General features: G+C 41.3%; 1 protein-coding gene and 1 non-coding gene across 3 annotated transcripts in view; one reads left to right on the top strand and one right to left on the bottom strand.

Moving 5' to 3' along the window:
- LOC146566719 (partitioning defective 3 homolog) overlaps positions 1 to 25,268 on the bottom strand; it is a 357,883-nt gene extending 332,615 nt beyond the window's left edge. For both annotated transcript variants that reach the window (XM_085286313.1, XM_085286312.1), the window contains exon 1: positions 24,845 to 25,268. In XM_085286313.1, coding sequence (XP_085142439.1) covers positions 24,845 to 24,964 — 120 coding nt within the window. In that variant the 5' untranslated portion in view covers positions 24,965 to 25,268. The remainder of the gene's footprint in view (positions 1 to 24,844) is intronic.
- Positions 17,624 to 17,695, top strand: trnaw-cca (transfer RNA tryptophan (anticodon CCA)). The gene has a single exon. It is a non-coding gene; the product is annotated as a tRNA-Trp (tRNA).
- Positions 25,269 to 25,508: the final 240 nt, after the last annotated feature.

The following is a 25,508-nucleotide window of genomic DNA, read 5'->3' on the forward strand; positions in this document are numbered from 1 at the left end:
AACTCAAAATGAACAAAATGACTTGAAGTACTGTCATGTATAATTAAGGTTTAAGGGATATTCACGTATACATTTTAGGGAGTTCCAGACATGATAATTCCAAAACGTTCATAAAAGTTTCTTTTATGTAACATTGTTTCCTAAAGTATTTATTGCACTCCACCCAGATGCAGCAAGAAAGAGAGGGTTGGCTACCCACAGAGACACAAACAAACAGGAGGGGTGAGCTTTTGTTTGAATGCCTGTTTAAGTAACACTTAAAGTTGTGCATTGGTTAAAGTCAAACATCAGGAGAACAAAAAAAAAGAGAGAAGAAGATGATGCTCAGTAGTTACACATGTCTGACAATTTTCTAAACACAACTTTACACTAAAAAAAAGACCACATTAAGCTTAAATGAAACTACGTAGCAGGTTACACACAGAGTAGAAGTGCATTTAGAAGTGTAACGCCTAGTTGCCTAAGCAACTTTCATTTAAACTGAACAAATTTCATTTTAAAATATTCTCTTCAACATGAGTTCTTTGGCCGGATCTGCTGAAAAGCATAAACAGCATTATTGATATCTTTGACTACACAGTTTTTCTGCCCTGCACTGAAAGATTGTCAGCACTAATATCAAGAGGTTAGCAAGGGATTGAGCTGATTACAGACTGTCCAGTATTGAGGCAAACTCTGCAGCCTAGTGACACAGAAAGCCTCCATGTATATGCATGCACATGTACTACTACCATCAGTTCTCTAGAGTCTCATATTGTAGTTGTGGAGAAGAAAGGAACCAGAAAAAAATATCCTACTGCACCTTTAAGTCAAAAGCCTGGCCATTATTTAGTCAAATGACACCTGCTCTTTCTGATTAGTCTGTTTGGATAAACCTCTGCAGTTTCCCTCACTGTGTGATTTGCTTGAGTAGGGGGTTTGTGATCCCTAAGCCTTGTTTCTCCAAGACTACAACTGCATCCCATCACCCCTTTTAAGTGCAACGTGGAAAGCTGAGCATCTGGTCTGCATAAAAAAGCAGGTCGGGGTGTGTGTGTGTGTTTGTGTGTGTGTCTGTGCAGATCAGACATGCTGCCTCATGGCTCAGCATGAGCTGAAACTGCCACTGTGAAGGTTTCACCAACAAATAAAAAAAGGCATAATGTGAGGATCCAATTGTGCAGCTTAATAATTGTACCCAATTATCATCAATAATAAAAGTCCATTTTCAGACGGGCTGTGGCAGTGTTTGAGAAGCAGGACGGTGGTTTAATGACACAACATCTCGATTCATTTGGGGGACTTTTTTAAACCAGTCCTATGACTGTAAAAAAGCAGCTTAGGAAGGTTAGGGCTTCATTAGTGAACAGGAAGCAATTTGAATGTAATATTTGATAAATAAGAAAAGCTCAGCTGTCATAAACACCAACCTTTTATTCGGTGAGAAAGACAATACACGAGTGTGTGCTTAAAAGCTAACATGTTGGCTCGCATCAGCACGTCACATTTTTACTGGCATGTTTATTAGCGGTCTGTCTGCAGTGCCAGGCAGGTAGCTTGATAGGGCAGCTAGCAAGTTTCAGCCCATCTGAGAGAGGGCTTATTAGCAACGCACGTGGACGTACCTTACACACGTGTGACATGGCAGAAAACCTCCATGACTTGGCAAGAGACAAAATCTGTCTAACATCTATCATAACACTAACATGAACATTTTATCTTTTGACTTTTAAAACATTTGATTGCATATAAACTGTTATACAGAATATGGTTAAATAATGCCTGCTGGTTTTAAACCTAAAGTAGGGATGTAGCATTACCACCCGCTCTTTTAAAGTGAATGGTAATGCCACTACCCAGCAAACATGCCCATGTGGGTCCACAGTGGGTAGTTGTGGATGAAATGTCAGGCTTTGTGGTCAGGGCAAACCCACACTTACCCCATGTGATCCCCAAGTGCATGTACCCACACAGGGCCCACAGCAGGTTTATTCTTTGGGGCCCCTATTTGAGTTTTCACAGTGAGCTATTCCAATGCACATTGGACCTAGCAGTTTTGTGGGTAACCCACTGTGGGTTGCCCATAGAAAACCCATGTGGAGCTCATGTAGGCTAGCCAATGAAGAGCCCATAACAAATTTGGCCTTTTGGGTCCCATTGAGCAGCAGTCCCCAACCCCCGGGGCCACAGACCTGTAGCGGTGCGTGAGTCGTTTGGTACCAGGCCGCGAGTTTAGGCACAGGTGTGAAATTTATGGTTTTCAGGGGTTTTTTTTGGTTTTTAGTGTTATTGTTTTTATTGTTTTTATTGTTAACACGGTTTCCCTGGGTCTTTTCCCACTGAGAAGATGACCGAATCAAAACATCAGTAAGATTAAAGTTAAACTGCATCTTATCTATATACTGCAAAACAACAATTTTCTGGTCCACATTTCATATCAGCTGGTGGGGATAATGCACTATGGGCCACATGTGGACCCTGTAATATGGGCGCTGGGTGGGCACGTCACTGTGGGCCCTGGTACCAACGTGAAATATGGTGCACTTCCAGGTCCCAGTAGGGGACCAGAGCCATGGGGGAGATGTGTCATGCAGGCCATCTGCTCAGTCTTGGATTGAGAGCAGTTCCAGTCACATTTGGTGCAGATGTGAAATACTAATTATTGACTATGCATCGAGGTTCAGACATCAACAGAAAAAGATGCATTTATACATGAAAGTTAATTGAAATAAAGCAATTTCATTTTCAACTAACAAAGTAAAGACTAAAGCTGGCAAGTTTCTACTAAAACAATGTCTAATACTGGCCAAAAAAATCCCTCTGAAGGTACACGAGTCAGGGCATTCCCTGCAAATCGAGGTCTGCTGTTTCAGTACAATTCGTTGAACACTCTTCGTCTACTTATAGAAACAGCAGTCAGCATAATTTTGGCACACTTTTGTTTATTATGTTCTAAGACCAGAGGTTTTGCTCACCAGATGGGACGTCTATATGCGCCAAGAGAAACACAGAGCACAGGGTGAATCACCGAGAACAGACAACCCGCAGCGGCGATGTCACGGCACACACAGCTCTTTCACAGCCGGCAGATGTGGAGCACAGAGAGTAGTGTTTTCAAAGATTTGTGTCTATGTGGCTAAAGAAGGAGGTGCCTTGTATCTAAATGTAGAACAAACATCATTATATGCCACTTATTGCGTAGTATTTAAGAGTTCAGAACTCATAGTGTCAAACTGCGGCTCACAGCTACCTACAGCAGTTATGGAAACAGGCGTTTAACAGGGTGCAGGCAGCCCATACGGGGGAATAGTCATTGTATACGTGTATCAAGTTTCTGAATGCAGAATATGACTGTAATCTGCATTTTCATATGATTTTTAGAGAAGAAAATATGTCAAAATCTCAGTCGGTTCAAGAACAACATATGTAGAGCAAACATTAAAATCCCTGGCATGTGAAGGCCAGCAGGAGGGAGAGGCAGCTCTTTGGTCTTACATATTGAAACAGTGCACCACACAAGCCACATCTGTACTGCAAATGCTGGGCACAAAATTAGCTAAATTAGGTAAAGACCCTGCAATAATAGACACAAAACCCCAACAACCCCCTATGAGCAAGCAGTGAGTGACAGTGGAAAGGAAAAACTCAAAAGGTAAAGTTTTAACCCTAATGGTTAAAAGTAGAGAGAGTGTCTGTCTCAAATCCAGACTGGGAGCTGTTCCACAGTAGAGGGGCCCAAAAGCTGAAGGCTCTGCCTCCCATTCCACTTTTAAAAATACCCTAGGAACCACAAGCAACCTTAGAAGGATGTGCTCTGGTTGGGGTGATATGGTACTATGAGGTGTTTAAAAGATGGATCCTGATTATTCAAGAACTTGTATGTGCGGAGGGGGATTTTAAATCCACAGGGAGCCAATGAAGAGAAGTCAGTATGGGAGAAATATGCTCGCTGCTTGTAGTTCCTCTCAGTATCCTAACTGGAGCATTTCAGATCAAACGAAGGCTTTTCAGGAAGTTTTTAGAACAAACTGATAATAATGACTTGCAACAGTCCAGCCTAGAAGTAAGAAGTACATTTCCTCAAGCATAATTTGTTCATAAAAATTAAAATAAACCAATATTTGAATATATCTGAGGTCGGCCAATATCATCTCAGAAAATAAAAGCTCACCAACAGACAGCTCTGGCTCTACGATATTTTGGGACATGTTTTCCCCTAAACTAAAAAGACTATTTATTCAGCATCTTCTATCAGTGCCATTGAAAATATATTATGGTAAATGGTAAATGGTTTGTATTTGTATAGCGCTTTATTATTTTGAATGAAGCATCTACCAAAGACGGTGTGGAAAATCCCCAAGATTTTAATACAAACATCTTAACCAGCTTTTTTTTTGTTGAAGTTTCATTCATTCAAACACAAACTGCTTTTTTATTTATTTTTTAATCGAATTGTCAGAAATAACAGGAAACTGCAGAGACATGCACACAGTAAAGACAGATCATTGTGCTTACACGTATAGTCCCCCCCTAAAAGCCCCTTTCTGAGCATGAAAAATCCTGTTAATATAAACAAAGCCCAAGCTGCAGTATTTTAACACAATAAAATGCATTTATTCAACAGTAACACAGTAGCTTCAGACACAGGAAAAAGGGCAAAGACAGAGAAAGCTCATGAAAAGCACTTTCTAAAGGATCACTGTGGCAAACACCCAAAGTACACAAACCTTAACATCTGACAGTCTGAGCTATAGAGAGTACACAGTATAGCAAAACACCAAAATCCAAAAGAAGTTAACAAAGAACCAAAGAGCTGCCTAAAGAGAAAAAGGAAAAAGAAAATCCAGATGTGTTTATGGAGTTGTAAGGAGCAGGGCTTCAAGTATTCTTGCACATTCTATTAATGTCCTGCCAGTTGTCAAACAAAGCTCTTTAATAGTGTGCATTTGTGGTCCATAAAAAGTGACTGATTGGACCAAAACAAACAAAGAAAGGTGGAAGTTTTGTGTGTTTGTCATAGTTATAAGCCTGAAAGTAAGTAGTGTAAGTTTAAGAAAGACTATAAGAAAAAAAAAACATGCCGGAAACTTTTAAAAGAAACCGATTTATAGTAGGAGGTAATGCAGGCGAGCAATGAAGAAAGAAAGAAGCTTATAGATTGTCTGAGGTGAAAACAAGCACAGAGATAGAGCCCGTGGACATTAACTCATATCAGTTAATATAAATGACAAAAACCATCGACTGTGACTGAGATATTGCTTTTACCTGAGCCTCATTTCTTTTCATACGGGCAGAACACATTATGTAAAGTCTACAGAGCAGTACATTATTAGGACAGTCATGATGTCTTGAACTGGACATATTTTGAAATCATTTTTCTAAATGAATGAAATCAAGCCAAAGCATCACAGACAAACGGGGAAATTATCCAGAATTTCAGGATTTTCAAAGATTCAAACTCCAGTAAGTGATGGAAGATTTGTACTTTGCAGTTAGGGGACTCTCACTGATAGGGCACAGGAAGCAGGCAACACAAAGGAAAGGCACTCGAGGCTGAAAAGAGGTAACATCAGTCAGACATAGGAGAGAAAGTGAGAAGGCAGAAAGGAAACGGATCAAGGACAGAGGAAGCGTTCAATAGTTCAGATGGACAGAAAAGCACACGAGAGGTGGAAAAGAGGTTAAGTAGACTGCATGAACCTTGAAATAAAATGGGTTACATATCCGATGTGCAGGGTGTTATGTTGAAACATGGGAGCTTCATGCTTCTGCTGTAGTTTCAGACTGAAAGCTGTGGCTCTTTCATTAATCATGAGTTTTGCCTCTTTGGCTAGGAGCAATGGCTTGGAGTTTTTATGAAAACAAACACACCCATACAGTGTGAAACCCCACTTAAACTTCCCCTGCAGAGAAAATTGCACCAACTAGCTGATGCGATGTTCAATCCAAAGTCAAACTGACAGAGGTAAGAGGTTCTGAAAAATGTGCGGTGATGTGTTTGCAGCGGTAGCTTCAAAGGCGGGATGATCATACTGTGGTGAGGTAGTGCAAAGAAGCATCTGCAGAGATCAAAGCTCCACACCAGGGTTTTAACATGACTAAGCTCCTCTCTTTTATCCAATACATTTAAAAGACGATGGACTTGCCTGACTAATACTGAACACTATCAGCACGTCCATTGATGTGATACAATACTTACTGTTTTCACTTTTTAAAGAATAAAAACCACGAAACACTCGTCTGCTACAGTGTTGGCCATTGTGGTGTGATAATGAATGCTTCTCTTTCTGTTGTAAACATTAAGCAGTGTTTTTTCATCTTTCATTATTTGCATCCAGACAAAAGCTTACTTGGCACATGCACTTTTGCATCTATGTCACTTTGATGATGCCTACCATACAGTCTTCACTGCTTTATACAGAAAGAGATAAGCTTATACAGAACGTATTTACGTTTAAAGAGATATTGTTGTATTTTCCATATATTCCTGTTCCTGTAATGTGCATAACAAAAACATTATGAAATCCATGTTGCCAATACAAACAAAGGCAGAACATTTTAATCACTGTTTTAAAGTCAGAAGACATTTGATGAAAGTGATCTTATTTGGCCTTGAAGAAGAGGTCAGAGGTTCAAAATAACGTGACATCCGGATTATTATTCCTTATATGCTGTCAATACAAAGTGACAGTGAGAAACATATTTTAAAGAGCTCTATATAGCATTATTATCTATAGACCCTGAAGGAGAGGTCAGAGGTCAAATGTGACAAACTTTAAATCTTTATACTGTACTTTCTATATGTTGACAATACACAGCACAGCATCATAGTTTCTAAGGCTTTTTGTCAGTTTTTAACCAATAAACCAATAAGTTGACCTTGAAGACCTTGGTGGGCCTAAGACGAATTTTAATTGTTAACATGATCCCACTCGACAACTTTTATCAGAATTCATCTCAACCTTTTGAGCTGTTTGTGTTGACAGACTGTATTACACGCACCCAGACGCTACCAAAAACATAACCTGCTTGGTGGAGGCGATTAAGTTCTAATCCTGACAAATCTGCAACACAGCCAACATGTCACGAATACCAAATCCGATCCGGTTTCACTTTCTTTCGGCGTGTGAACATGTGACACCGGATGAACGCAGTCCACTTCTGTATTTTGATGTAACAAGGCTAAGAGGAAACAAACATGGCTGCTCAACCGTTTTTCTGTTCACTGTCTTCAAAGCTTGGCAGCGTGAGCAGCATTTAAAGCCAAAGGCTCACGGAGACACTTGGCTCACAGAAACTATCAGCACTCCCCTAGTGCTGTTGTGTCTATCAGCACTCCCCTAGTGCTGTTGTGTAAAACTAGTTATTGTGTTGTCAATACTAAGTTAAGTTTCCTGTTTTGTTAGCAGTCAGGGTAATTGTACCTCAGCACTAGAATGCAGTCTGAAGGCTGCCCTTCAGATTCACGACATCCAACAAACGTCCAACATCCACAAAACACATTTTTGTGTAGGAGCAAGTATGCATGCATATGTTGTCAGCAAAGGTCCTGGCTTCCTACTCAAAAGCCAATAGCTGTCAACACAAAGAAATGATATAAATCTTTCCTCTGCCCAAACTCTGTGTAACAAAGTGTTTAAAAAGGAAGAAGAAGAAGAAGTAATAGAGGGAAATCCCTAACCTTAAAAACATAATGTGCCACCCTTTTTTCTCTACCTTATAATTTTCTGATTTTCCCATGTTACCATTCTCCTGGCAACAGACATCTTCCAGACATAAGCGTAACTACATTATGCTTAACTTTTAGGACACGCAACCACAACCAATGAAGTGCCTGTGGAGAGCAAAGCATAACGAGGGAGCATGGGAATCAGTACAGTGCAGAAATGGCTCGCTCGCATGGGTTCGATCGTGGTGCCACAGGAGCAGAAGCTGGACAATAATAAGTACATTATATAAATAATAAATAAGCAGAAAGAAATGAAGCTCTGGACAATAGAGAGTGTGTCATGTCTCAACTATCACGCCACTGCTCCTCCTTCCTTTTTACTACCTAGTCTGTCTCTCTCGTCTAATTTCTTCAGTCTTCTAATAGACTAAATATGCACTCTTCAAACCCTGTTCTTGCACCACTTTATTATCATGTCTCAGCACGATCCACCATTATCTGTTTTGCTTTTATCTCTTCAAATGTCTGATGTGTTCTCAACTTAAAATCAGATAATGAGCATGAATTGGAGCGTTAACTGCATCGTGTAATTCATCATGATTACTTGGATGTTGTGCAAGTAGCCACCTCTTGAAAGACAAACTTTTTGACCGTGAACCGCGACAAAAATGAAAGACATGAGAAAGAAATGAGAGAGAGAAAAAACCCAAACAAGAACAAAACAAAAAGCAGAGGCTACAAAAAGGCAAAGCGTGGAGAAGGCAGCACACACAAGGAAAGGGAATAGGAAGAGTGTAAAAGGAGGACAAAGGAAAAGAGAAAGGTGGTGGTGGTAAGGAAAGAAGACAAGAGGATGGAAAGGGAGGAGAAGCAGTTGAGAGGGAACAAAGGAGATGCTGAGAGAAAGCACTCCGGGCTTTGCCTTCAAGGTTAAATCTAATGAGCTACGTGTTTATCGATGAAAGACTTGAGGACACAATTACATTGGGGAATGTAGAAATGTTCACACGCGTAGACACAAATGCAGTGCGCCCATCAACTCGAGGTAATCCGAAGACTTGCCGATGCTTGAAACAAGACTGTACCTCAAATTAACCTCAAAACACATCTCATTCTCTTGGTGTTTCCATGACAACGGGGTGTCATTTAGCTAAAGATGACCCCAAACCAACTCAAAACTTCACACGCGAAGATCACCAATTTTTCCAAATAGGCCATGATTTTTTTTTCCTGTAGCTAGTTTCCCTTCATTTTATTCAACTGTCAGTTCATATTTTTCTCGTTCCGTCGTATTGTCTCTCTGATGCCATGTCATAACACAAGCTGACTTCAGTCCAACCGAAAGCAAAAGCAGCACAAGTGTAAGGATGGACGCCAGCCATACCAGCCAACCAGCCAACTTTGAACCACATCATAGTTGGCACAGTCTGCGATGTGAAAGGTGATGCAAGTGGCGCTGCATCTCTGTCTGTGATTGACTGCAACTCCTTTGCTCCTCCTCCTCCTCCACCCAGTGCTTTCACTGAAGCTGCGCTCATTAATGTCCAGAGTGATGGAGGACAACGCCATCAATCTTGCTTAGGACCACCACAGTTGAAGGCTTGGTGTTAGAGAAGAGCCACTGGTGGGGGTGAAATTGCATTGTTCTGGCCTGACTTTAGAGCACATGTGCATCTCTGATTGGTGGCAGTAAAGGTGAAGGGCGCAGGGCTAAAAAGATGGAACAATCAGCGCAGATAACACTGTTCCACATGGTGAGATCCAGGTACAGCAAAGTATTTTTTTATTGATTCCACATCTTCCCTTTTCTCTCTGAGTGATTTCTGATAAGGACTTCAAATTTAAAATCTTAAAATAAGCTAGCAATAGCACAGGACTGATGTAGTATAAAAAAGTCCATCACTGTTATAAACATCAACATATAGGCAAAGCTTTTTAGCTCACATAGATTTTTCTTAGTTTTAGCCAAACAAAAACAAAACCACCCAAAAAACAAAAAATAGACAAGTATCAACCAGAATATGCAGGTTGGAATTTTTCTTGGGAAAACTGCAGATGAGAGATCCTCATTTACAAAGCGGTGGGTTGCTGGGAAATCTGTTTGGTTGACAGTGAGAAACTGGCTAAACCAGATCATTCACTTAAACCTCACAATATATACACAACAACACACATACGCACACTCGACTCTCTCTAGGATGTCATCAACACATGCCGGAGTAAAAACAAACATTAATTTGTAAGAAAGTTTCACTGAGGTTATAGCCTTACTATAAAACAGCATTCAAATTCAGTAGCACACAAATGTGTTAGAAACACAAACAAGCCAGAGGCCTTGTTCTGTCAGTTATACACCACTTAGCAAACTCTCAGGTGTAACGTGATCTAAGATACCCAACACCTACTGCCACTCAGCCTCCTCCTGGGGTTGTGTACAGTCGCTGCCTTTAATAGCAACGAGGAGGGGAAAACGCCAACGAGATCTCCAGGAAAGAGACGAAAGAAATCAATAAATGGAAACTAAAAGCATACTTGACAGTTTTTGATTGCATATTTAAGTCATGAATGTTGATTAAAGTGAAAAAATGTTACCACAGCACAACTACATCACCATTTTAATAGAGACAAATTCAAAACCTTATTGACCTCATAGACGTTTTTAGAATTCAGAAGCAGCACTCCTACAACTCTCTGCAGTAGCCGTCCTCCCACTCGATTCCTCTTAAACTGTAGCGTTTTGGAGAATGTGAGGATCTGTTTGCAGACAGCGGATGCTATTTGTAGGCCGTCTCCTTCCCTCAGATGATTACTGATCCCTAATCACAGGGTGTGAGTCCGTTGGCCTGTCAGTGGGAACTTAGCATGCTCCTAGCCTGACAAGCCGAAACTCATCTGTTATCAGTGTACGACAACACAATCAGGATCTTTAGTGTCTTTCCTACTCATTGTTGAGATGAGTCAGCGTCCTACAGAAACATCCTTCACTGGGAAAATCGGTCACTGTTCAGTGAGCAAACGAAAGGTCAAGACAAACACATGAAAACAGTAAGACTGACCCTGACTTCACTCTTAAATAGTTCCCATGTCTTTCAGCCGCACTTCCTCAGCCTGTACCGAATGACCCCATTTCATGGTCCAAGACTAATCATCCCACAACATGTTCTGTAACCAGAAAAAATGTCTGGGCAGGAAATTACTCCGCACAGATAAATCCGCAACTTTACATATTCATCAGCAACGTTCTCCGAGCAAAGACCCCATGCCAGCCATCAAAAGCAGACGAGCTGAATTTACAACTCATCTGCAGAAGCACAGTGTCTGAGCTGAAAATGTGCATAACCATAACCAGGCTACTCATGACAGTGCAGCTTTTTGCTTTGGGATGATCTTGTAAACTACACCTTTGTTTCTGTCTGACTATTTACAGTACACGGAGCGTGAAAGCACTACCAGCAATTATAATTTTTTTTAATATGATAAAAGGAATCCAGTTAATTGGATTGCATGCAGGAATTTACCTCGGGGATAAAAGAAAACCCAGAGGTATTCGTTTTTGTAGCCCCTCTGGCTTCAATCCTGCCGAAATAGATGAGTATAAAAGTAACAGCCAACAACATCAATCAAACCACTCAAAATCTCTTGTATCTATGATCTGTCAAAGCATGCTGCAGTCTTTGTTTGTGCCAGCAAAACATAGTGCCTATATAAAACTATAATCTGGCTTTCATTTGATGTCTGACAACCAGCAACCAAGTTATTGCTTCTCTCTATCAATTAAAACCAACACATCGTATTCAACGTGATAAAAAAACTGACTCATCTCTGAATCGTTTTTCTCATGAAGAACTTGGTCGCCTTGGGGCGCAGCCGCACAATTAAGGGCAAGTTCACCTTCTCCAAAGGAGACGAATATTGAAGGCACAAGGTCACACACTGTATGGCATACAAGGTCATACGTGCTCTGTGGTATTGTAATAAAACAGCTTATTAGAAGCAGATGGTCAGCAGAGGATTCACTCAACATTCCTCGTATATACACTTTAGATGTTCCAGAATGGGAACACACCAGAGAGGCTTCTTTTTGGGACTCTGTTCAGAGTCATAATTTATTTTGAAGTCTTCATCAGAGTTAAGCCACTCTAAACTCCCAACTACTATATTTCCCCAACAGAACCTCTTGAATCCCTGCATAACAGACAAGAGTGAATTCCCAACAAGAGAAGTGCTGATTTTATTATAAGACTCTAAGCACCAGCACACCAACCTGCCAAAACCTTTTTCCGTTGCATTCATTAACTTCACAAAGAGAGAAACCCACTTTAGCAGAGCAGCCAACTTTTCCTATCGCCCATTTCATGAGGCAATTCTTGATTCAAAATAAGTCACTGCAAATGCATGCAATATTTCACAGTCCCGCCAGCATCTAATCCCTTCTAACATCTAGGATTTATTTTTCTCCCGTAGCCCTGAGCATGCCGATTTCATTTCACAGCTCTGCCTGGATGTTTGAGAGGGAATCTTGGAGGGTAGAAGCTTGGAAAAATTGACACAAACAGATAAAAAGCCAGTCGTTTTAATGTATAAGCAGTGACACGTGATGTATTTCTCCCAGAATTTATATGAGGAGTAGTGCAAAACAAAATTTCACATAGGCATTCACAGGTGAATGATATGTGTTGTGTAATTCCTTATCCTATTGCCATCACCATTATATGCAATCATTTGCAAGTGTTTTGGAATGATCCAGTTTAATGGAAAATAAAGATTGATATTGAATGAAGAAAAGATTATTCACTTATTTGGCAAAAGAAATGGAAGTGTCTGCACCGTTGGACACCAAAAAAGTAATAACACTGAGCAAATGAATTTAATTCCAGATCACTGGGAAAGAGTTCAAGTTCACATTCTGGTTATGGTTGATTAGTAAAGGTGTAGTTTGAAAGAGCTTTTTAGGTATCACTACAGTAATCAGGTTAGGGGCCGATGATGTCAATAGCATGAAAAGTTAAGCTTTGGATGCTGAATACTGGATGAATGATGAATACTTAAAAGTCCCAAACCCAACCCAGTTATATAAATGATGTTGCTTCAGTCATTATGCTAATTTGTAGAATAGTACAACATAAATGTAGCATTAAGACCAAATAATACCACACAGTCACTGCGTTACCAAGGCCCAGCCAGTTAAAATACAAGGATGTACTATTGGATTGTATTATTTCACTCTCAGATCATGCAATAGTACGGTATAGGAGCACAAACCGTGAGGATTTCTCTTCAGTTTCAGCAACACAGACGGATTCAGTTGTTAAGAATATGCTAAAAGTTTTAAAACCTATAAACCAGGAATAGATCCATTATAAGTACCAACTAAAGGTATTTAATGTTTGCATTGAGCCAACACTCAATCATCAAAACTCTGAGTGCTCCCGGTATTGATTAAAGCTTAGTGCAGCTGCTAACGTTACATGACCATGTTTATTTGTGTTATCCACTAAAAGAGAAGACTTTGTGGAGTGCTTGAGGGTTGAAAGACCCAGAGTGCCTTAGTGGGATTAAAAGCCAATGACAGACAAAGCCACATGATAACTTTGATGCTGTATATGAATCACTTTCAAAATCTAACACAGCTGAGTCAAGTCAGTGTAAGCTTTAAAAAAAATTGAAACTATATAAATCAATTAGCAATTAAGTTTTGATTCTGTGTTTTCACACAAAGTGTGTATAAAGGCTGTCATTCTGCCAGAGAGTCTTAAACTCTGCAATCATCCCCAGGGCTTCGTGTTATTAAATACGAACATGTTTACATAGGGAACCCACCTGGTACTCTTCATGATTTGTACATTTTTCAAGATCTTTCTATTGAAAAACTACCACTTTGTATATCCAGAGTAACAAACAGTTAATAAAGAACAAATTATGTTGATGGATTGTTTGCTTGGAACCTGAGATGGATTTTTTTGTTCGCATGGCGCATGTTCTCCATGCGCCTGCATTGGTTCTATAGGTTCTATAAAAACAAGGCCATAGTTTCAAGGTCAGAACATATATGCAGTCAACATGACAGTACCCATTTGTTTTTGGTTTTAGAAGTTGTAAAACTACAACCAACCGAGGGCATTGAAGTGAACAGCTAACATGGCTATTAGCTAACTTGGTTAGAAAGGTTCATCTGTGTTTTTAAATGGGAAATTTTGGCTAGTGGGGAAAAAAAAGATTGAACAGCCGACTTTTCAAGAGTGTCTCCTTGTATAACCAAAAATGTGGCAAGTATGTACAGTATCACTCAGGCTGCCCACTTTACACTTTATATTTGTTTTTGAAAGGGAAACTTTTTGTATACCAAGCTGTTTGGACATTAACTTTCGTAACATGTTAAAGAGTGTTTCTCCCATCTATTCTTTATTTCCTTAACTTTCATTTATCGACATTAGCCAATATAAAGAGATTGGCAAACAGCTAATAATTTAAAAAAAAATGCTGATAATATTGAAAGACCCCCTTGCCTTTGGTCCTTTCCCTCGAGGAAGGGAAAGATTGTACATAATAACCACTTATGTCAAACAAGGAAACACCTGTCGTTAAAAACTCAGAGACAAACGATATGAAGGCAACTTGAAAAGAGATATTATCAGGTAACCTTTGTGAATGAGGGACGAGCAACATGTTCGTTTGAACAGTGTTTTTGTTTATATGTGTTGAGTCTGCATATTGTCCATGTGCCTGCATTGCTTCTATAGACAGTAAAACACAAGGATGTAGCTTCCAGGTTAGAAAAATAAAGCCGATGTGGAAATGAATTAAGCCTGTGTTTTACCTGAAGGTCTCCATGTGGCTGTAGCTGTGATTGCATGAACTCTTCCAGTCCTGTAGAAGTCTACAGGAAAATGGGTTTCTGGACTTGACCTCTGTAAAGGCCTTCCTGATTAGTTTGTGGCCTCAGTAGCTTATTTCAGGCCATAATGAATAAATAATTAAGTCTCTTTGGTAAATACTGGTCACACTATATTTCAACATGCAAGATTATCTGTGGAATGCAGATTCACTAACTTAATAACAAGTCTAGGGGGGCAGGGATAGCTCAGTAGGTAAAGTGGTCACCCCATGATCGGAAGGTCGGCGGTTCGAATCCACTTAACGGCTACCCTGAGGTACCCCTGAGCAAGGTACCGTCCCTACACACTGCTCCCCGGGCGCCTGCTTAGTGGGCTGCCCACTGAGTGAATGGGTCAAATGCAGAGAAAAACAAGTAATTTCCCCATTGGGATCAATAAAGTATCCATTATTATTATTATTATAAGTCAGAAGCCAATGGGCAAGTAGTTTCCAAGTCAGACCGGCCTCATCTGGTTTTGTGAAACCAAGCTAATGATGGTGAAATAATCAATTTTGAAGCTTCAAAGCAGGATTTGGATGACACCACAGTAGCTAGGTCCATGTTTTTTGTACCGCCTGGCTGGTAGCATGGCTTCCTCCTCCAGTCCAAAGACATGGATGTTAGGTTAACTAGTGACTCTAATTTGGCGATCTCCAGTAGACAAAGTTTTGTATCTAGAAAACAGCACTCTACTGAACGTAGGGTTACATACAGCTTGCAGAAAACTGACTTGACAGTAAGAACAGAAACGTTCTATAAATTCAAGTATTAGTTCATTCCAAAGGTAAATTAGCAAGCAAAAATGTTAATAAAATCCTTAAAATTGCCATGTGTAGTGGGACATTCATGTTCTTGCTCATCTTCTACAAACAAAATAAACATTGTTTGCTAGCATATTACAATTGCTAGCATGTTATACTATGATAATTCAATGATAAATCAGTATAAGTGCTTTTTAAAATGTGCTTCACCAGAGTATTCTTGTGCAATTTAAATATGAGTCAGGTTTTAAATTTAATAAGGCTTCTAAACTTGAATGACTTTTTTTTTTAAGGATTGAGAGTAAAGCCAGAAAAAAGTAATAAATCCCTCAATTTCATAGCTCTACACACTACATGTTACATTATAATAAGAATATGGTGTTTTTCAGGTTGTACGTTTGTAAAAAATCTAACTTCTCAAAACATTTATCAGCTGTCACACTTTCAGAGGTTAATTTCTCGACTGTGTGCTCCAACACAGCTCTGTAACTGCAATCATGGCCATAAGTTGTTGACAAAACAGTGGATCACACCCAAGAAGGGCGGGCATGGTCTGCATGTCGAAACACCACAAACTGCATATTTGGCCTTTGCAACAACTTGCTCTTAGCTGAATCCAGCTTGAGGCAGGAATTGTCATCTCACGGAGACGTTTGATTAGAAAAACAAGATAGACATTCTTCAGATGGCTACTGTACCCAAAACAAAAGGAAATACCAAAATCCCAAAACTGTGAATGTAATAAATCCACAGATTTACTTTCTGCCCTTAAAAGTACGCTTTTAATGTTTTTATGGATAAGCATGGTTCTCCGCACCAAAGCTGTTAATGAGCTGCTAATTGAGACCACTTGACTTACTTGACCCTGCGGTCAGCTTTACGTTCGGTTCATCCCACCAGCCAGGGCAGGGTGAGCCACTCATTCAGTCAAGTAAATCACATCAACAACCAATCACTGCCCTGAACATCTGAAACTAGAGTCGACTGGAAACATTTTAACAGCCTGGTTGCTCCGTTTGTTTCTTCTTTCCTCTAAGCAGACGTCTTTACCCAAACTGACCTCCAAAATCCGTTTTATATTCACATTTTTCAAACTGTTCCATTGTGCCCGTCTACAGAGCTGTTTCCTTGGCTGCTCCCACTGAAGTTTAAGTGAACCAAAGAGATTATTTCTGCCTTCAGAGCAGCTCTGCCTCTAAGAAATGATTGTATAACTATAAGTGGAATCTTTAAAAGCTGCGAGAGCTTGATTTAGGAGCATCTCTTGACTCTGAAGCGGAGGCACGGCAGCCTATATGGAAACGTCATGCGTGTGTTTTAGAAGGGGGGAAAGAAGGAACCTCCGTGTCAAGACGTGCAAAGAGTAAACAATGGGAAGCTGTCAAAGCAGCCTTTAAGACTACTCTGTGAAAGCTGAAAGGATTTTTCCATCTGAGCAGGACTGGCAAACATAATATCTGGCCTTTCTGCCTAAAATACATTTAATTCAACAGCTTGTCACCTTGCTCAAGTTTTCCATTTAAAAATAGCCCAAACAGAGGTTAAGCAGTCCATCCTCCGACCAGAACGGCAGCTGAATGATGTGTTAATCTTTTCTGTTATATACCGGGTCCCTGCACGACATCAGAACTGCGTGATGGTGTTTTGACGTTTCTGGAAAAGCTTGATTTGATTTTGTTGAACTCTACCAACATTCCTGCATTGACTTGCCTGACAAAACAGAGTAAAAGACAGAATATTTTCACGTACTGAACAAAAAAAAAAGAAAAGAGAAGACAAAGAAAAAAAACATGAAGTAAAGGGTAAAGGAAATAACTTGGTTAATGAAAGAGGACGTCAGAGGATGGCTTTGCTAAAACCACAAGCTACAGGAGGGTTCTGGTTAACAAAAGACCGCTACTAATTCCACATGTTCTACTGTGTTTCAGCCGTCTGCCACGAAGCTCATTCCTTTGACTCCCCAACATCGCCGTTTAGCTACCAGTTAGATCAGCAGAATTACAACATGAAAGGAGCTTAATGGTAAGCTTTCAAAGAGCAGCCCTATTATCTTCTGGTGACTAATCTGCGATAACAAATGGAAGTGTGTCAGGTGAATATGGAACTAGACGAAGAGAGGAGCGGCAGGACACGCAGGAGCGAGACAGAAAACATGTGATGCAATAGAACGACTGATTAAAGATCGCAAAGATCAAATTATGGCATCTAATCACGCGTAAGCTATTGTCAGGGCATCATTAAGTACTGGATAAAATGCTCCATTTATGGAAGGGCAGAGAGAGGGAGAGAGACCGAGAGAGCAGGATCATGAATGTTGGTTGGTCAGAGTGCATTCAGGACCTCGTGGCGCAACGGTAGCGCGTCTGACTCCAGATCAGAAGGTTGCGTGTTCAAATCACGTCGGGGTCAGAGTTTTAAGATGCATCCTCTTTAATGTGTGCAAGACCCCTAGTGAGATAGATAAAACAACACCCATGACAAAATGTGAGTTTTTAATCCATTACTTAGAGCAGCTGTTAAACATCACCGACTTACACTATTCTGTCAGTTGACCACATAATCTGTGCCAGGACAGCTAAATATGTTGTAGCACAGGTTCTCTTTGAATAGACACAGAAATATATGAAAACCTCAGAGGTCCAGAACCACCAGATGTCCTCACTGTAGGGGTCGAAGGGTCCAGGGTTTTCTTTTGAGTCATGCAGTGGGATGGTTCTAGTTTCCTGCTTCTAACAGTTCAGGCTAATGTTTAACTGGATTATCTAAACTAGCAGGCTAAGATAACAAACAGTAACTCCCCACCATCATAAGCTAGCAGGGCCGTACCTAACAGTGAGAGCAGACTGGGCTCAAGTTTTAGGCTATTGTGCACACGCCGTCTGCTCTACCGGATGGAACAGTGGCACCGTGCGAGAGTAAGAATTGATTTCATATTGTGTAAGTTGTTGGTTGTTCTTCTATAGCGCTTCTCTACTCTACTTGAGCACTTAAAGGACTTTATACAACATGCCTCATTCACTCACTCAGACAAGCATTTTGTTTTTCACCTAAAAACGTTCTATGTGACAATCATGGGAGCAACCAGGGATCGCACCACCAACCTTCCAGACGACCTGCCCCACCTGCTGACCTACAGCCAAGTATTTAGATCAACATTTAGATGCTTTCTGGGTTTGGGTTCCTTCTTCAGATGTGTTGGGGGGGGGGGGGGGTTGTAGTCCCATTGTGTTATATTCAACTTCAATTGTTTTTTCTGTGCTTTTAAAGCATTCTTCTGTTTGCTAGCAATTTTTTAAGATGCAGTGCATTTGAATACTCAGGCCACCGTACAAGACAGTGTTAAATAACTCAAGTAACATGTACAAATGTTATATTCAAATCCTACTTAAACAAAAACAGAACATTTTTATTAAAATGAAAGTGCCCAATATGCACAATTTCACAGTCACATGCATGATTTTATTAAGCTCACTAAACCATCAGTTACCGGTCAGTTGTTTTTAATGTGCACAGTGTGTCACCTTCATGATGGAGCTGAAGCCAGCTTTTCAATTAACAGAATAAACTGGGTTAATCTTTGTTTTTGTATCAGATTATATCTCTGTTTGAGATCTCATATTAATACTTTCACTGTGCAAAAAAGGTATTGATTTAGACAAGCCTCTGCAGGAGTGACACACAAAACAAAAAGAGGAAAGTGTGCGATTTAGCGTGTTTTTCACTGATGTCTGACCCTGTGGGCAAGAGTCTTCTCGTTTTTCTTCTCTTTGCTCTTTTTTCCTTTTCCTTTTGATCATCCATTTTTCTTGCCAGTTTGCATTAATGTTATCAGTAGAGATAAAGATGAATTCATTGGCTGCCTAGCTGAGAGTGGTACATAGGCCCATATGTGCATCTGTGCTGCTCACACGGCAGCGACTGGTTCAACTCCGATGCCTGGATTCTGGCCGCGGTGTCAACTTATTTGTTTTTTTCTGGTTAAGCTGACTCCTCGTGGCAGCCCAGAAACAACACTCGGGCCACTGTGCATGTCATTTTCCTCCTGTTGGGCAATTTTATTTTTAGCTCCGGCTACGGGAAGGAAAGCTAGTTGGTGTTTAATATTTTGGCTCAGTCACACTGATGTAAATCTGAACAGAGGTGAGAAAAACTCCCAATAAACCAAAAAGAATTCATGTTGTTTAGCTCCAAGGACAACGAATAAACATAGCAAAACATAGCAAAAAAACCTGTAAAACTACAACAGAAGCTGACCTTCACATTGAATGAGCTAACACAGGATATATGAAGCTGGAAAAGAAGTCATCCAATGGCTTGGCGTGGCTTGAAAACATAGCCCGCTTTCATTGCTGCGTTACGCAGTTATTGCCAGGAATTCCACTCAGCTTTGTCTGAAACACATAAGCTAATGGCTTTAAATTCAGCTTTCCCGGTTACAAATGTTTTGCTCTCTGTTGGCTTTGCATGCATGCACTCCACCCCCTTACCATGTGCATAACATATCAGCACCTGTGTGTACACCTGAGAGGCGTTCTCCTCAGCAGGAAAGCCCTAATGTCTGCTTATCTTGACCCTGAACAGAGGCATTGTTTGGGTTAGATAAAACGTCCCAGAGTGTGGTGTCATTGTCCTTGATGCCGTCCACACAAGCAGGGAAACTTGCCAGACAGTCATTGAATCACTAGTCTCAAATTCTGCTTAAAATCTAACCATATCCAAAGCTGCATAAATGTGTAGAATACAGTGCTGGTCTTTGCATGGCACAGGGAACGTTTGTGTTGTGCTATGTTGGCTGTGTTACACTGTAAAAAAAAAAAAAACAATCCTAAAAAAAACAGTAATATTCCAGCAGCTGGGGCGCCAAAACAATACCAGAAAATAACTTTCTCATAAAAATATTTTCAGTAATGACAATACAGTTTGTTGCCCTAATTTTACATGGGATTTTGCCCTTTGCCATATTGCACCATCGGCTCCTCTGACCATCACCAGTAGGCGGTAGGGGAAATGTCTTGCCCAAGGACACAACGACCGAGACTGTCCGAGTCGGGGCTTGAACCGGCAACCTTCTGATTACAAGGCGAACTGCCAACTCTTGAGCCACGATCGCCCTTCCTGCACTTTCTGGACAACTGAGCAAACCAACATTTGGATTGTGACTGTTTTACTCAAAGACTAGCAGCTAATAGTGGCTGTCAAGACTGAGTATGGAAGCAGGGACAGTCCTCAGTCAGCTGGAAAATGACACTGTGTTGACCAGCTTGAGAGAGAAAAAGAGACAAAAGAGAAACTGGGATCTAAGAAAAGATGAAAAACAAAAAGGAAACTCAAGAAAAGCCAGAAGAGAAAACAAAAAAAAGAGGATGAAAGGTTAGTGAGGCCACACTTTTTTTAGTGTGCTACTCTGTTCCCTGCTGTGGTAGAATTCAAGCGCTGCCTCCTGACCACAGTTGAACCATAGAACTTCTTGTACTCAGTTACAAGCCATCACATTGCATCCCATCATCCTGGCCGGCCTTCTCCACTCAACTCACGAGATGAAGCCCCCCCCCCCAGCAAGTTTCAACTAACTTCCATAATCCTATTCACAGACTGCAGCTTCTCTCTATTACGTAATCACTGAATGAAGTGAGCTAACAGGCACTGACAACCCTTTCAAAGACACTTCCCACTTTCCCGCTGTGGCTTCTTCCTGCACAGCTGCCCCAGCGCAGGGTAATATTAGCCCCTTACCTGAGAGCAGATGAGGATTATAAAGCTATGCAGAACTTTTACTAACAGCAAACAATTCCCAGAAGAGCCAGGTGAATCTGATGTAGCAAACAAGATGTAGCTTTAACATTTGCTTGACAGACTCTGATAAACAAATGTGTCTTCTTACAACTACGATGACTGCTCTCACTGTCAACTATAAAGCCAGGAGCCTTGCGATAGACTGCCGACCTGTCTAGGGCGTGCCCGCCTCTCCCCCTATGACAGCTGCTCACGTAAAAGCCTGTGTAAGCAAAATGTCAAGCAGAATGTGTGACCTTTCACCACCGTTTTCTTCTGGCTGAGCTTTCAGAACTTTGTTGAAAACAGATGATTTAACCTTGCCAAATTCTAGTGTTGTTCTCACAAAGCCTGTATTTTAGAGCAGCTCAAAGCATGGGGAGAACAGAGTCAGCACGAGAACCTGAATATTTCTTCCCTATCACGGCATGGGAAGGACTGTTATTTTGCATCCACATGGTAATCAAGACAGTCAGCAGCTCACAACAATTCTCTGAACAATGCAAGATCACTGATTTGAGTGCAAGTATGAGTTCCAGGGTTTCTACAGTAGATTAATACACAGTGTTATTATATGATGATACCATCTTATGCTGCAGATATAATGTATATTAAAGCTAAAAGCATAATATGAAAATCTGCAATGTTGTTTTGCCTGTAAGGACATTCCTACTTCTTCTTCTTCATCTTCTTCTTTGGTGTATTTAAACAATTTGGCTATGCTGCAACATGCCTCAAGTCTGCATTTGCGTAATTTGGGGAAAAATAAAGAGTCATTATGAGCTTATGAGGCTCTACAACACATTTAGGGCAGGCATTACAGACAAGTAGGATTAAATAATTCAGTTCTTCAAAGATTTAGAGCCACAACCTGTGGATCCAGTAGTCATTTATTTAAATGTACGATGCTGCAGCAGATACGGGTGAAACCAGAGTACAAGGGGAAGCATTGAGCGCCAGACCTCTCCGTCACATCCATGCAGGGTTTTGTGTTCCACTGGATAGGCCGCAAAATAAAACCCTCATATTGCTCCTGCTTAGCTGACTAAAAATTTGGTGAATACACCAATATTACTAGTACTAAAAATAACAGCTTGAAAAGAGAAAAGCGGAAGAAGAAGCCCAAAATACCATTTAGCATGAACCCTTCAAGGCTGTGCATAATGTAGACCAGACTGACTCTAAAGTTAATGGTGCTTGAGTGGGAGTCTGCTCTTTCAGGTCCCACTGAGCCTGTGACAAAGCCTTCAAGAGTCTCTGGAGAAGATCAGGTATGCCAGTACAGCATGTGATGTTGTCTGACTGACTGCCTGACTGAGCTTGGCGACTTTAATACAGCTAATGGCGAACCTCAAACACATAAATGTAAGAGCAAAGATGAAAAGAGCACAGCATTACCAGGGCAAGTTAAGCACTGCTTGCAAAAAAAGCCATTAGAATTGAAAATGGTTCACATATAAAAGAGTTAAATAAGGACATTACGGTCAGGCAGAAGGTAAGTGGAGTCAGAGCAACTTTAAAATATAGGCTCATCGGATGGCAGCTGCCATAACTGACTGATCCACTGTGAACAACAAGATTAAATGGCAAAAAGTGCATAATTGTTTCCAAGGGTGAGAACCAAATGAATAAGTCGCAGCAGTGAAAGTGACCTGTGGTTGAGATTCTACTCTGCTGCAGACACAGACAGCTGTGGACACGAAGTCATTCATGTTAGAGTTCTTTCAAGTCAAGTCCGCCTGAAGGGCACATGCATAACTGGTGCATTGTAGAGCCTCCATGACGAGACTGTGCTGTAAACCAATAAATCTGCAGCCAAGCAGAGCCTCACGCTCGCCATCTGATCAATCAGAACCAAGTGGACCCCAGCGTAAGAGTCGAATATGAATCTATAGCACACCATTAAGAAATCACACCGGAATGCCAAAACTTTTGGATCTTCTTTGAGTATGTGAAAGCATGGAAGATTTTATGACAGTGAACACCTCAAACTGTTACTAGGCGTCATTTATAGGCCCAAGTGTTGCTGGGTTTTTGACCTTTTCAGGCTTCCTCCTCTCCTCCATGTGTCCTGGAAGTAGGTGAAGTTGTCTGAGGAACCTCTACCCTGCTTTAGATCCCTTTTATGAGCCATCAGATTAAACACCTGCCAAACTTTGTCGATATGTTTCCGTGAGAGCAGGCATTTGGCGTCTGAAACATCAGGTTCTCGGCTCTCCCTGTTAAAGCTCAATCAAATTATCAAAAAGCTCAATTTGTCAAAAATGTATTTTATGCATAATAAACTAAGATTTTATGACTCGGATAAAAATGACATTATAATGTCGGCATGCCAAGAAACCTTAAGGGTAGCTACTAAAAACAAACAAGCCAAACAAACTTATGGTTCAAGGGTTGGGCATTCATGCATTGCTTTCAGCTGCTCTATGTGTCATTATGCCTTCCTGTAGTCCAAAGGTCTTCTGGCGCATGGCACAGTAGTTTTTGTTGAGCCGAAGCCAAGTGATCTCCACAGGGAATGCACACTTCTACGTTTACAGCACAGCTGCATGGATCAATGGAGCAGTCGCCTCCATTCTGCTGAACCATGGAAAACCATCAAGCACTGGTAAACAGAGGAGTGAACGCATGTGTGTGTGGGTATGTACGTACGATTGCTGATGTGTGTCTAAGAAGGAAGTGATCTTCATGTGAGTAAATGTTGACCCATATCATCCACGTTTGCCTACAGCAGGAAGAATCTGCTGCTAAATTCTAGCAGCGAGGTTGAAAGTGTTTTATCTGTCACCAAGAAGGTGATCGGAGAGGCTGTAAACGAAGCACTGCATGTCTGGGATTGTGCTGATTGTTCTATCCATGCCACCACTGTAAGCCTGGCTAAATCTTGGCTGTAATGTCTTCTCTCCAAGAACAGAAAACAGGAACACTGGAAGAAGGGGAAAAAAACAGCATGGTTTTGCCAAGGTATTCCATCCTGCTCCAGTGTTAACGTGACTCCAATTGTAATAGCACCCACTGGCAAAGAGGAGAAAGTGCTGTCACTGCTAGCCATGGCAACAGTACCAAACTCTAATTCATTCATTAGTCATTTAATGGGCTTTAAAGCTCGGCCCACAAAAACCCACAAAAGGGAAAAGCAATCAGTGTGCTCATTCCTGTTTGGCACAGGGGCTTCACACGGCCATGTGTTCCATCATTCAACACATGAAGGCTTTTCTTTAAACATGTAGTTGGACGAGCTCTCATAAAGCCAACAAGCTCTGCTCTTTATGTTGTATTATGAAGACATTATAGTAGATTAAGGATGATCCTATATTGTCTAGACTCTTACATTACAGTGAAGCCACAAGAGTGTGTGTGTGTGTGTGTGTGTGTGTGTGTGTGTGTGTGTTCTTACACCAGGCTGCACACATGCATTTGACAGTTACCCTCCTTCACTGCTGGCTGATCCGGTTTGAACTCCATGCACTTTTGCACACTTTTCTGCCTCTACTGCACAAACCTGAACACTTTCAGTGTCCCAACTTTTTGGTGGAGACTAAAAAGCAGATACACACAAGCGACACACCTATGATAACAATGAAAAGCCCCCCTCCCCCCCTCGTTTGCGCACCCCTGGACTCCCATACCCCATGCGTCGGGGGCCCCTGGGGTTCTCGGCTGTCTCTTTCCCTCTTTCCCGAAAAAAGCGCCATGTTGAGGCTTCAGTGTGGACTCGGCACGCTGCTCCGCGGAGCGTTTACAGAAATCACCCCGGGGCTGAGGTGTGTGTTGCCGGGGACTTACCTTTGCGATCGCCTTTTTGTACCTCATGGCCGCTTGTTCGATAAGACTCTGGACTTTTACATTCCCATCTCCACACGGAACGACCACCCGGGTCCTCCCGAAGCACACCGTCACTTTCATTTTCCTTTTTTTTCCTCCGCCGCGTTAATTCCAAAGAGGAAAAAGCCGCGTCAAAGCGACAATAACCATCCCCGGCGCTGCGTGGGAGCAGAAAACACCGAAACCCCCAGCCTGTCGACCCAAGCGGATTCGTCTTTGTGCCCTGCGTCCTCGAAGGAGAAGAGAGAAGCCCAGCATAAGATCCAGCGGCAGGGCTGGGTGGCGTCCTCCCTGTGCGGTGTTGACTCACTTACAGAAAGTTCCCAGCAGAAAAAGCCTCCCCAGCGAGAGCGCACAACTGGACAGCTGACAACCGACACTGCGTGTGCGCCCACATGTCAGAGCAGGCACGAAGAATGTTCCCAGCGCGGGCTGATCCATCTCAGTTCACTTTACATTTCCCTGCGTTTTTATACATAAATTTGAAAAACTAAATAAAAACTTGCGCTGGCAGGTGGTTATCAGCAGAGAGTGGTGAGGACTGATAGGGTAATGGAACATTTTATCCAACAAAACCCGTATTTTTTCTGACCTATGATCACAGTGGCGAGTAATCAGTATAACT

This window comes from Mchenga conophoros, linkage group LG9 (assembly GCF_057382185.1).
Source record: "Mchenga conophoros isolate Kocher_MC1m ecotype Shallow Benthic linkage group LG9, M_conophoros_male_GT1.1, whole genome shotgun sequence".
NCBI lineage: Eukaryota > Metazoa > Chordata > Actinopteri > Cichliformes > Cichlidae > Mchenga > Mchenga conophoros.